General features: G+C 38.3%; 1 protein-coding gene across 7 annotated transcripts in view; it reads left to right on the top strand.

Moving 5' to 3' along the window:
* The window catches only part of RUNX1T1 (RUNX1 partner transcriptional co-repressor 1), a 138797-nt gene that overhangs the window by 120874 nt on the left and 4164 nt on the right, over positions 1-13759 (top strand). For all 7 annotated transcript variants that reach the window (XM_090040323.1, XM_090040319.1, XM_090040317.1 and 4 more), the window contains one exon: positions 3007-3197. In XM_090040323.1, coding sequence (XP_089896449.1) covers positions 3007-3197 — 191 coding nt within the window. The remainder of the gene's footprint in view (positions 1-3006; positions 3198-13759) is intronic.

Here is a 13759-nt window from a genome sequence, read left to right as displayed (position 1 = left end):
CAATGTTGTTTTGTGTTTGAAAAAGCTAATAAGCTTTTATCATTTCTTGCCTTTTGTGGCTCTGTTATTACTTTTCAACACAGCATTTGATTTATCTGCTAACCATTCTTAGTCAAGTGTAACTGTAAACCCAAAACACATAGTTCAATGAAACTAGAGACATTAATTTTTCTTCCACAACTTTTGTGGCCTGTTTAATGTTTTAAACATTTGGGTGATGCTATTTTGACCTTTTGAAAAACATTTTATATAATTCAGAGTTATATTGAACATTGAATAATTTTATATAATTCAGAATTATATTATATCACACTATATCTAGATTGGGACGAAATCAGTTCGGTAAGCAAAATATAAACAATTTATATTTTATAAAACATTAAATTAGAAAACTTGGTCAAAACAAAGATTTGACTGGGATTTTTCTAACCATTTCAAAGACTAAACTTGATAAGCTTGTATGACGCAGTAATAGTGTACCATACACATTTATATTTTTCCCATTCACAGCAAATTCCATAAAAAGCATAGAATTTTTCACAAAAAATCAGTTCTGTTAATAACTGTCGTTCATAAGATGGAAAAGGTCTGTATTTAAGTTGCCTCAGTTTTATAAAGATGGTAATAAAACTGCATCTGTGTGTTTGCCTGTGTATATTTCTTTTCAAGCGATCAGTGAATGTTTGCAGTTGGTAATAAATATTCAAGCACCTTGCAAATGTCCTACCAATTCCCTTTGCTGATCTGTGTGTGCCTGTGGGACTAGAATAGGAATGCATAATTTAAATATAAATTGCCTGATTTGCATATACAATTAGTCAAGCTGCAGCTTTGATCGTAAGCAAAAATTATTGTCCTGTATTGCCACTTAGATAGAATTTTAATTCACCTTGAATATTCAAAGTAAATTAAGTCCTAGCTGTCTTGTTGAAGGGTATGATTTTCCCTCTCCCTGGGCCCTCCCCCTAACTACATTTATGGTAGAGTAATATAAGGGCATATTTTCAGCCTCATAAAAATAAAGGAATAAGTTTTATCTCTTGCCCCTCTCCCCCCACCTGCCCCTTTTCTTCTCCAACATTTTAGTTTAAACATATCTTTTTTGGGGCATAGATGGTTCATTCAGAAATGGAGCGTACTAGGAATTTTTTTAATCCTTTTTAGCAGTTCAGATAGTCATTTCATTTTTCACATTTGGTACTATAAAATTACTACTCTTTGTAACACGGGCGTGAATTGAAATAATAAACCCTTTAAGTGATGCTACAATTATAAGAACATGATACCAAGTATGGTGTACATCTCGTGCATCTCAGAACTTACACGTTGGGGCATTATGAACTTTAGTATCTGTCTATAAAATATATCAAAGCATCTGAAATACTGTACATACCCAAGGTAACCATAGCATACTTGTAGTGCTTACACTTTTAATCCATGGTAAAACATTTTATTAGAAATCTATGTTTTTAATTAAACAGAACATTTAATTAAGGTGCTTTTTAAGTGGGTGAAACAATTAAGTACAAATACTTGAATGAAACATGTCATAATTAGTTTTAATAGAGTGTTAATTGGTACTAGGTTTGCCAAGTTAATAAGTACTGCTTATTAAATTTTCAATTAATCATTGTCATTTTGCTTTGAATAAAGATGAATATTAGATAAACTAATTCAGAGGGAGGATGGTTTTCTTGTTAATTAGAGCAGTTAATTTTTTAAAAGAAGAAATTACTTGTTTTAGTTGTTAATTGAAAGATTGTACATTAGTAAAGTCTTTGCACTCTTCTTGCATCAGAAACTGAAAGCTAATTCATGACAGTTTGCATGGTAGAAGGTTTGGTACTAATTCATACTAGATACTTTAGTTGCACTGATTTGTATGATCTGAAAACAACACTTCAGATTTAAAGTAGTTGTTCACAAGTTCAGTTTAAGTATGTGCCTAAGCTGCATTGGCTTGTATGTGCTTCAGAAGTTTGCTGAATCAAGGACTATATTTTTCAAAATTAAGTCTTGAGTTGGAACAGAGGTTAGTAGGTAAATTGTAATACAAAGACACAAATGTAAAGATGCATGTGTTAAGACACAATTTAAAGTGAAATTTTAGGTTTGAAATCAGAAAATTGTATACTCAGGAAATGATATTAAAAAGACTAATATAAGATTATCTGTTTAAAACTGATATTGTTTAAAGACTTAAATGAATTCTGAGCGCATTTCCATTATTCTTTACATCACATGTTTATATACCAAAGAACCTGTTTGGCTAGATACAGGCGTTCAAAAAGCCTGAGTCAGAATTGATCTAAATTATGCAGTTTTCTGTAAGCAGTGTAGTTTAGATCAGTAGCAAACAGAACGCACAAGCACACATTCCCCACCCCCACCTCCTTTAGTGGTTGGGGGTGGGAGGGGCATATCTTAGACCAGGTTCTGCCACTCTTAAACTGGTCCATGTGTGCCAAACTTGTGTTCTATCATGAGTATAGACTGGTTTTGTGTGCCAGACTTCTGTTATGGATATAAACCGGTTTCTGATCACTTATACCAGTAAGAGTATAATGTCTGTACCTGCTAATGTCTTCAAGGATGTGTCCTGCCACCACAGAGTCTATAAACCAAAATGTTACAGAGTTAAAAATGCCTACAATGTTACTTCACAGTTAGTTATTTTTACAGAATTTTTTTGTAAGTCTAGTGCTCTTCATATAATTTTCAAAGCAAGATATACATAAAATATACAAAAGAATAATTGGAGATCAGAGACTTCTAAGTTTATAGAAATAATCACTCTGATATCTGAGTACTTTGTATATTCTTCAGCTGATGGGGATAGAGAGGAAGACTAGCTAAGTGTTCTTGGGGAGTTAAGTTCTTCTTTTTACTGCTCCAGGAAGTGAAGAGGCATAACCTAGCAGAGTTTATGCTGCTTTTATTCATTAGTCCCTCTCAACAGCAGTCGTTTACCATTATGCTTACGAAGACTTCTTGACTTGTTTGTAGAGGAAGCTGTCAATGAAGTAAAACGTCAGGCGATGGCCGAGTTGCAAAAGGCAGTGTCAGAAGCAGAACGGAAAGCCCATGATATGATCACTTCAGAGAGAGCTAAAATGGAGCGCACCGTTGCAGAAGCCAAGCGACAAGCTGCAGAGGATGCACTAGCTGTTATCAATCAACAGGAAGATTCCAGCGAGGTAAGGATCACTGAAAAGGGTACTTCTATATTTACTCCCAAATAACCTTAGAAGATCCTAGCTGTCAGAGTCTGAATCTAGTCTGCTTTTTTCAGTAAACAGTTAAGTTAAACAGTCACTGTTCATTTGCCTTTTTTAAAATATCGTTGTCAAAGGCCAGGGATTATTTCCAAATAATCAACGAAAATTAGGTGTGAGGGGACATCAGGAGGTCATCTAGTTCAGCCTGCTGCTCAAAGCAGGACTACCCCCAACTACATCATCCCAGCGAAGGCTTTGTCTACCCAGGTCTTAAAAACTTCTAAAGGTGAAAGATTATTGTGAATTAGCTTTAACTGGTTGGGCAGAATTAGGATATGAATCATGCATTGCTAGGAAATTGGGAAATTTAAGATAGGTCTACACTGCAACTCATAGTTACATAAAGCAGTGTATGTTTAACTAGGTAGGTCAGTAGGTACTGATGAAGTAGCTGCAGCAGCACAGAGCTCAGGGGAGGCTAACCATTGGAGTCCTTTATCTTGTGCCTCGGGCAGGTTTTTCAGTGAGCGCTGATCTCCGTGGTGCTACCCTTAAAATACTCTCTAGTGATACCTCAACTAGAGTCGTCTTAAGTACCAGAAGCCACATAGTCATATTGGTAGCTCCCTGTCTGATTCAGTTAGCCATCATGGCTATATTGCTTCTAGTAGATGAGCTAGTTCTGTGTGTTCTTTCAGAGATCACAGTGCACTGCACTGAGGTGTTACCAAGCTGGCAAGTTTTAAACTGGGTCAGATATACCTGAGAAACATCTTTGATAGCAGTATAGACATAGCCTGTATATTTTTAGATCTAAAAGTGTATTATTTTAAAACACTTTAATCTACTTAAATTGGTGATTGACATAACAGGGAGTGAACGATAAATCATAATGACATTTTAGCTTCCAAAAAAGGTGACACTGAATAGGCTTGGAACAGGGTAGCTAAAATGTAGTTTATTTTTCTTACACAGGGGAGGAGACCATGCACACATGAGCAGCATATAATTAGCTTACTGGAGGAAAAGATGTTTATGAGGAGTTGCAAACCTATTTCCTTAATTAGAATGTATTACTTAGCCACCGGGGTTGTGTGAGAGCTGGAAGGTGGGACAAAGTGTATTGGCAGGAAGAAAAATAAAACAACAAGAAACAGAGTAAAATAGAAATGAGCATTTTAAACCTTAATTAATACCTGAATCTGATGGAAGCTTTCATTTTTTTTGTGGGAAGAGCCATACGGTAGCATATCCAGAGGAACTCGGGAGTGAAAGAACAGTACACTTATCAATGGTGATCAAGAGTTTTGGATAAAATGAAATTCTGTATTTTTTACAGAAGGAAGAAGTGCTAAAATCCACATCAAAAGGAGACCCTTGATTAAGAAGTCCCTATAACCTGACACAGTTTCTTCCAGTTAAATATTACCAAAAGATCATCTGTTACATAATCCTCATTTCTGGATTACCACTTTATTGAGACCCCATAATATAATATTGCAACTGAGGGACATTGTTCTCATAAGCCGCTGTCTTTACACAAAGATTTTAAAGAAAGTAAAGATAATTTTTATGTAAGTCAGGGATAGGCTACCCCTGGCACATGTGCCAATTAGTGGCACATGAAGACAATTTCCTCAGCAAGGTGTGCAAGGAAATTTTTTTTAGAAAAACTTCTTTTTTTAAAGTTGCTGCTCTGGGCTCTCCGGAGCAGCCACAAGTTCCAGCAACATGGCAGGCACTGGGGGCACAGGCAGGGACAAAGCCTGCACTCTGCAGACCCTGGCTCCTGGCCCTGGTCTGCACCCTCCAGCCTGGCCTGGCCCTTTGAGAAGAGCTGTGGGTGGGCGAAACCAGGGCCCTGGCAGGCGCTGCGGATGGCCCTGTGCCGGAGACTCCCAGCTGGCTCAGCCTTGAGCGCTGCCCACCACAGCTGTTCCTGAAGCCTGAGTGACTCCTGCAGCTGGGCCTTTGTACCAGGGGCAGCTCTGCCCCACGTGCACTGTGTACAGGGAGGCCAAACCTAGAGCCTGGCGTCATGCCCTGTCCGGCAGCGTCCCCTCACAGGTAGGGCAGGTGTGGCCCATCCCCGCAGTGATGCATGGGCTGAGCCCCACCTCAAGTGGTGCTGGGCACACCCGCCCACTGCGGCCCAAGTCTGCGGGGCCCCAGGATAGCACCCACATCCTACCCAGCTCCTGCTCTCCTCTGGCTGTCATGTTTCCAAGGGCCCAGCCGGCCCAGCCTGCCTGCAGCACCGGCCCCGTGCCTACTTCTCCCCATGCCATCCAGGCCCTACCCTGAGCACCCAGCCCCAGTGCCTAGCACCCTGGTACTGCCCCTGCCCAGTGGGATGTGGCATCCGTCTGCCTGAGCCTTGTCTAGGCCTGCTCCCTGTCGGGGAGGCCTGAGCACCCCTGCCCTTGGTGCCTGCTGCTGGGGTGTTGCTGCCTCCCTCCCGCGGACACTGCCCTGGACCAGCGGGCCCGAGCCACAGCCGGTAGCAATGGGAGACCTAGGCGGTGAATGACACACCCTCTTTCTCTTTTTCTTTGTTTGCTCTCTGTTTTCTCTCTTCTCTTTCTCTTTTTTCTTTCCCCTCTCTTTTTTCTCTGCTTTTCTCTCCTTTTTCATGTTTATTTTATCTTCTTCTCTCTCCCTCTTTGTCTCATTTTTCCCTTCTCTGTTTTTCTTCTCTCCTTTTTCTTTCCCCTTTTCCTCTTCTCTTTTATTTTTTCTTTTTCTCCCTTGTTGTCTTTCTCTCTTTTTTATATCTCCTCTTCTTTTCTCTTTCCTCTCCTTTTTCTCCCTTTTTTCTTTCTTTTTCTTTTTTCTCTCTCTCATCACAACATGCTTAACAAAAAAAGAATACACAAGAACAAAGGTAGTATATAAAGATTTTTTTATTTTCACCAGATTTAGAATTTTTAGAAAACCTAGTATCGCCTTAAAAGAAAAAAGCAACATTTAGGTTTATTAACTATATTAATATGCATCCCACCATGGATCCCCTAAATCAGTTTTGTTTTTCTGTTATGCTGGCACTCTGACACATTACAAGGTAGACATTTAGGTTTTTTTCAGCACTCTGGCCAAAAATGTTGCCTACCTCTAATGTAATTTCTACATACTACAAATAGAAAAAAATGTATGTAATGCTATATTTTGTGTAGATATATATTTATGTACATTATTGTAAAAACATTTTTAATACACTCTATTAGCTAGTAATGTAGAAGAGTGACCTAGGTTGAAAGATTCAAATTAGCTAGTTGCAACACTGCAAAAGTCACGAGCAGATGAATCAGTGGCATACTGCAATACATAGCCATAATTTGAGGGAGCATAAGAGCTTAATTCATACCAGGCTTTTCTGGAGATGAAAGACTATTGTGGGCTCATTGGATGCCCTGAGTTCCTCCTTAATGTGTAACAGATGAATAACAAGGAGACAAAAGGAATTGATTTTCAGCCTCTGAAAGTTTCTCAGGAAGAAAGAGTCTAGGGGAAGTGTACATACCCTTTAAGTACTAACTGTTCCACTGCAGAATTAAATGAGACATAAATTCAATTTATTGGCATTTTGTAGCTAAGATATTCAAGGATGGGTTTTTTTCCCTGTAGTATGTTCACAGGAAGAGTATTTGTTATGATCATTAAAGTGCTTTCATTGTCATGTATACATACAAGAGATTCTTATTATGAAAGCTGAAAATTCAAATGTAAACGCCTAAGAGGAAATTGTAAATTATGTCTGTTTAATAAGTCAGTGTACAGTAGGATGGCTAGCTGCAACACTTGTCTACCAATATACAGAGACCTTTCTACTACAAATACATGTATATTGCAAGAGGCGCATAGTGTGCATTCTGAAATTTTACCCCTGAACAATAACATTTCAGAAAGTGGCAACAGAGTAACAGCCATCTTTATTTTACATTCTAGTTTTATTTCCAACCAGGATGATAACTTCCTGCAAATATAAATAAAGCAATTTTTTGTTTAGCCTAATGTCAAAGAGATATGGATAAAAAATGTATCCATTATAGGTCCTGTGTATAAACAGTGTTTACACACAGTGTTTAAACAGTGTTTAAACTCAGTGTTCACAGCCCTGTTTAGCTACCCTTAAGGTAGAATCAGCCTTCCTAGCAAGATCAAGCCTCATCTTAAAATATAGTTTAAATAAAATCTAGTGGCTTCATCCCATAGCTATGATTTTATATAGGCATTAATGGTAAAATCAAAATCCATAGGATTACTCAAATGTGTGAGAGCTGTAGAACATATGAAAACAATTCAGCAGAAAAACTGAAGTTTGGTTCAGATTTTTGTGTACACACACATTTCTGTGTATATTACAGAGCGGGCTGGTTGCAATACCTACCTCTAATAGTTAAAATGTATTAGGTCCTTAATTTCAGTTGCTCTTAATTTTACCAAATCCTATAAATTGAGTAAAATATCCCATCATTACCCTCTGACTTCTTTGGAAAGGTATAAAAATTGGTCAGTAACTTGTTTAAATAAGATCAGAGCAAAATAGTTTTGCCAGTGTTTTACAGTGGTTGGGGAGGGTGCGGTTTTTGGAAGAGTTCTAGTGAGATTCAAGTTTGAGGCAAAAATAGAAATGTGTTCTAGTGTCAGCATAGGGTCTTGCTCTTTCAGTGAAAATCCACCCTTATTTGGTCATGGTGGATTTGAGTTTCTATCTGCACGGGGTCAGTAGAGATGGTTACAGGCATAGTGCTAAAATCTGTGAATTTACATATACACTAAGCATGTTCCAGCCACACACAATTTCCTATGTTCTTAGACCATTTAAGCATAATTTCAGGCAAAGTACAGCTCTAGACATAGGGGTGATTTTAACAATAGCTGTTGCCTCTCTCAAGTCTAGAGAAAGGCATAATGAACATCACCAGTTAGTCTAATTTACAGTAACCTTATTCAGCCTTCCCTGAGCCATTTATTTGTTGGTTCTGTTTTCTTAATAGTATCATTATTTCCATATCTGTACCTGTAAAAATATCAGTTTCCATGGCATTTCTCCATGAGCATGGAGACTGGCCTAGCTTGCATTTTTGGTTTTAGTTCTTTGAATGCTACGAGTTCCAAAGTGAGGCAATGAAGTCAAAGACATTTGGTGTTGGAAGTAAACTCTCTTGGGGTGATTGTGGGTGTAAAAGCAGTAGGACAGAAGCAAGTCTACCTGTCAACATAACCATTTCAGAACCACAAATGATTTCTTTATCATTTCCTTGCTATTACATAAAAAGGGAAACTAGGCAAAGGATGATCCCTTCATCAGTAGCTGATTTGGCTAAGCACTGAAACATGTGTGAGCAGCCTCTTTAATAATGGCTGTGCTGGCTTTGGCTGTGATGTAGCATTGTGCAAATCAATTTTAATAGTAAGAGTGAACAGCTTAGCAAAGAGACTTACTGCCCAGATTACTGAAAAAATTAAAACATCTGTCTTGCTTCTCCAGTGAAAAATGCCCCTGAAAAGTTTTATGCTCACAGTGTTTTATGTTCTTCACTGCTCTTGACGAAGGACAACATAAATGTTAAAGTTCACTTCAGTTAAAGCAGATGCTATTTTTTTTTCTTGACGTCTGCTTAGATTAAACAAATGTCTAACTTGTCTTAAGAAGTGTGTAGTGTTAGGACTTGTTTATATTGCATTTGTTGATGACGTATGTGAATATCACCCTTATCTTACACTATGAAAACAAGTGGTCCCGGTCTTATGCTGACCTAATAGTGGTCAGAATTCTATCAGCTGGTCACTCCTCACCTTTTAGGCTGACATGTAGACAAACCCCACTTTTATGCCCACAGCAAAATAAACACTTTCTTAGGTTAATGTATTTTATTTGGCAGTCACAGCTTGGCTTCCTAAACAATAAAACATCATGGGTTTGTAAGCCCTATGTATTTCGCTGTCAGTGGTTACCTAATCACAGATTTCTGCAGCTTTAAAACAGCTTTGCATGTACTTAGATATGAATAAAATTTTCAGCGTAAATTAGGAGCGCAAGTCCCATTAACTCGGGGGCAGGCAAAATGTGGCCCGCGGGCCATATTGGGTATGTGGCAGACTCCATTTCCCAGCAGTGTCAGCCCATGCTGATGGCCAGTTTCTGTGGAGGCCCCAGGAGTGGCTGAGCGGTGACAGCGGGAGATCGGCCCAGCAGTGCTGGCAGGGCACACAGCAGGATGAGTTGCTACACCAGGGCTAGGATTTTGCAGTGGTGACAGCATGGTTCAGGGCAGGGGCAGAGCTGAGATCCACTGCCCACACACCCTGGGTAGGGGCTACTGGGAAATGGAGTCCAGCTGCTGGCCAGATCCACCATTTTGCCGCCCCCTGAATTAACTTCTGATGGAGCTTAGTTGGAATTTTCAGTACCTCCAAAGCTCTTGAGGCCTTTTAGAAAATCATGCTTGCAGTGGTAAGTTCTAGCTAAATATATGTTTTTTATTTTTAGAATGCCTTTTTATAGCATAGCCCCCTTTTATAACACTGTGCACTCGATAAATCATGGATATTTTGTTTTTCTCTTTATTGATTAACCTATGGTGCCAAGATTCAGATTCTCTCATCCCTTACAATGACTGTAACAGTGTAACTTCCACCAGACAGGCTCTTGCGGTGTAAGATTTCCTGGCTCTTACACCGCAAGAGCCAGGAAATCCAAGCTCTTGTGGTGTAGAAAGATTTAACAGTTGCATCAGTATCAAAGGACACTGATGTCACCTATTCCAATGTAACTGTTACATCTGCATGATTCTGTAACGATACAGGTGTAGTAAAATTGTACTAACTTTAACCCTGTTTCACTGTCAAAGAACACTTTGGCTCACTTGTATCATGCAGATGTACGAGTTAAATCGTAACAGCTGACGTCTGCTCCCAAGTGGCAGCTCCCTCTCCTCCTTTTAAAGCAAGTCAAGTGAAAAGTATATTTTGTCCAAGTCCTAAATACTATACTGCGATTGACTTTCCTAGTGCAGTGGAAAACATCAAAAACTTTGGCAAAAAGTGATACTGCATAGTATTAATATGGCAATATATTTCTTGAATACTTTAAGGCAGAGGGTAAGGGGTTGTTTCCTTGCCTTTTTCATATGAGACCCATTTTGATTCTGCACAGAAAGTGTTAGGATAAATTAAATATTTAAAAGAGTATTTAGAATAAATATTTAAAATATCTGTAAATACATATATTTTTTAAAGTTGCCCAATGGAACCAAGATCTTGGGGCAAAAGAGTTAACACACAGCCCAGTGTGAGAAGCCTCAAAGATAAAGACTGAAGAGTAATATTTAGTCCAAGAATTTTCACAAAGACAAACAAGTTCCTGAGTTACTAGCTGGTTTGCCAAAGTGCTCAGAGGGTAGGGGGGGGAAAAAAAAACAAGAAAACCACATTTTGAACAGTGATAGAGCTATTATTTATCTCCAAAATGTGGATCTAATGGTTCAACAAAAGTAGAGCATTTGACTCAACAGGCAGTTGAGTGATTTAAGCTATTGGGACATCAAGCTAGTCTTTTTGACAACCAGAAAGATTGTAGTCGTCCAGATTCTAGTCCCAAAGGACTCTGTTTACTTAACAGTTTACCATTAGAAGTGTGTACTATAGAAGTACAGAGGGACATGCTGTCTCTGTACAGAGCTTAACTAGAATCTCCAGCATCTTTTCTGTTTGAAACTGGTGAACCTTGAAATGCAGTGAGACTAAAACCTAGAGGACCAGCTTTTTGTCCCAAACTTTTTGAACAAAGAGTAGATGTGTTTTGCCAGTTGTAGGAGATACATTGAGTGTTATTCTGGGTAATAAAAATGTAACCTATCAACCAGATTGAGGGCCAGATCCTCAGCTGGACTTGTTTAGCCAAGCTCCATGAAGTTAATATCTCTTTGAAGTCAGTAAAGCTAAAGTTGAGTTATGTAAGATGAGAACCTGGCCTTCTGTGTGGCCCTAGGCAGAGTACACAGGAGGATCATAGAGAAGAGTCTTATCAATCAGCATGGCAGATTCTAGTTTTGGCTGCCTCTGGAGTTCTAAATGCAACAAGAACTGATGTAGAATATTGAGCCAGTACTTATGGAGTTATACAAAACACACAATCATGTAAATTCCTTAGTTATATAATTGCCTTCTAAATAGATAAACTTCACTGAATGTCTTAGACAATACTGCTACAATATGAAATGCATAGCACACAGTACTTATACCTTGAAATGTGCCTTCCCAATTAATAATAGCCTGTTAATCTATAAAAGAAGCCGTTGTGGGACAGTATATTATATGTCTTAAAATATAGATATTATGACAATGCAAATATCCATATTCATTCATGTTTGCTTATGCTAATTTACACTTAAGAACTGCTCTTTAGTGCTTTTAAATACAATAATTTTGTGCCTAAATGTGAATCATAAAATGAAATAATTTTAAAATGAATGTTATGTGCTTTTATTCCCACAATTACACTAAAGTTGTAATGACCTGTTAAATTATAAATGATACGTGTGGTGGACAAAAGCATGTACCAGCCAATGTATGCACATTAAGTAATCACTTAAAGAGCTGTAGAATGACTTGTAACTTAATAAAATCTTGCACTCATTTAGCAAATGTTCAAAGATCTATACAGACTGATGATTAACATCTGATATTGAAAATAATAAAAATAAGCAGTCACAAAATAGCCTTGAAATGTAAATGACTACTGATTTACTATCACTAAAAATGATTTTAAGATAGTATCTGCTGCATGATCTCTCTTTTATTAAGGCTGGGCCAGAGGTCTAGATTTTTGAAGCCCTAGGATGGGGTTGGTGGGGAGGACAGGGGGAGGCTTTAGCCCTGCACCTCCCAAACCAAAAGCCTTTCCTGATATCAGGAGAAAGGGACACACAAGGGTTTTAGAATTCTGTGTGGAATCTTGTGATTTGCTTGTAATATGTCACTGTGCAGATGTGTGAGGAATAAACACTTCAGATAAGTGTGAGTTAGCACATCAAATTCAAACTTAAAGGGAGGCGAACAGAAGATGTTTAGAAGATTGCTTGTGCTAAGAAATTTAAACAGATATACACTACATTTTCCAGCATCAAAACTAAGGAATTTTACCATGTGTGGTCCTGATGCTGGAGTCAGATCAGCATAAGGAAGACTCCTGGACCTGTTCTGTGGCAAATGGATTCAACACCTTAGGCAATGGAGCTTTCCAGCATAGGCAATGGAGCTTTGATTGTAGGATAAGAGGACTATGGGTTGTATTCAATGCTGGAAACCAAAGGCCATTTCCACTTGAACTGGAAGGTAACTGTAGACAAATATGCTCCAGGTACAATTGCATCTCACTAGTTACTATATAAACAGGCCTAATTTATTTATATTATAGTTATTTTTCTTTTTTGGAATAAGGTGTTTTTTAATTGACATACATTTAAAATATAGTGAAACTAGGCAGTCCCAAAGCTGGTAGGATGGTCTTACTTTAGAGCTGAGATTAAGCAGAATTAATCTGAAACAATGAATACTGAATCAAAACCAGGTGATGTCAGACATGAAGTCTGAATCCCCAACAGTTTAGCTACAAAACACATCTGTTTCTGTGCACTGGTAATTCCACCTTTTTTAAAAGTGTTTTTAAAGATGGGAACAATTTTACAAATTGAGGGGGAAAAAGTCCCCAACACATGTATTTGTAATTACCTGGTTTAGTCTGTGTGTTTAATCGTTTAAATTGAGACTGCCACATACATCTGATTTCAATCTGGAGGACAGTTACCGTTCTTGCATCTGCCAAAAAGGTCCAGTGCCAGAAAAAGGTTAGAGCTAACGCCATGTTGTTGTCCAAAGAAGCCACTTGATTCCAATTAAATGCTTAATTTCCTTAAAATATTGCTTTGGATTTAGGTCTTTGTTCTGTTCTGTAATCAGGATTTTTTTTTTTTCCGCAGTTTAGGAATATTACTTTTAGATTGGCTGTGCTCCAGCATCTAGCTGGCATACTGTAGTAAAGCGAACAACATGTGTATTCAGTGGTGGCTTTCCTGTCCTGTAAAGATTTAGCAACTGACTTTTTCACTAGTGAAGTAGTCTTTATGCTGACTCCAGTGATGCTGTTTAAAGGGTGCATATCAAATGTTTGCCTAGGTCTTTGAAGGACAAGAGTCTTAACTGTTTTCCCCCCTGCCTCTTATTTTCCGTGTAATTTCTCATCCTTTTTATATTTTTAAATAAATCTGGTAGACAAATCCATGTGAAATTGTAGGTCAATACTTACAGGTGATTAGCCTGGTGGCAAGAGCCAATAATCTAAAATGGTGTGTTAGCCTAACTGATCACAAAAATAATCTTGACACTTGTATGCCACAAACAGAATCCAGAGCAGTGTTCTTCTAGGTTTCTGTCCTACTTCTCAACACAAAAATTCTGATGGTAACTAATGCATCTGGTGGAGTTGCTATGGCCCAGATTCAGTCTGTGGGTGTCTTCAGTATTTGTTTTAACACCTA

The sequence above is a fragment of the Crocodylus siamensis genome, chromosome 3 (assembly GCF_052110815.1).
Source record: "Crocodylus siamensis isolate JL-2025a chromosome 3, ASM5211081v1, whole genome shotgun sequence".
Lineage (NCBI taxonomy): Eukaryota > Metazoa > Chordata > Crocodylia > Crocodylidae > Crocodylus > Crocodylus siamensis.
This window is presented reverse-complemented; position numbering and strand designations above follow the sequence as displayed.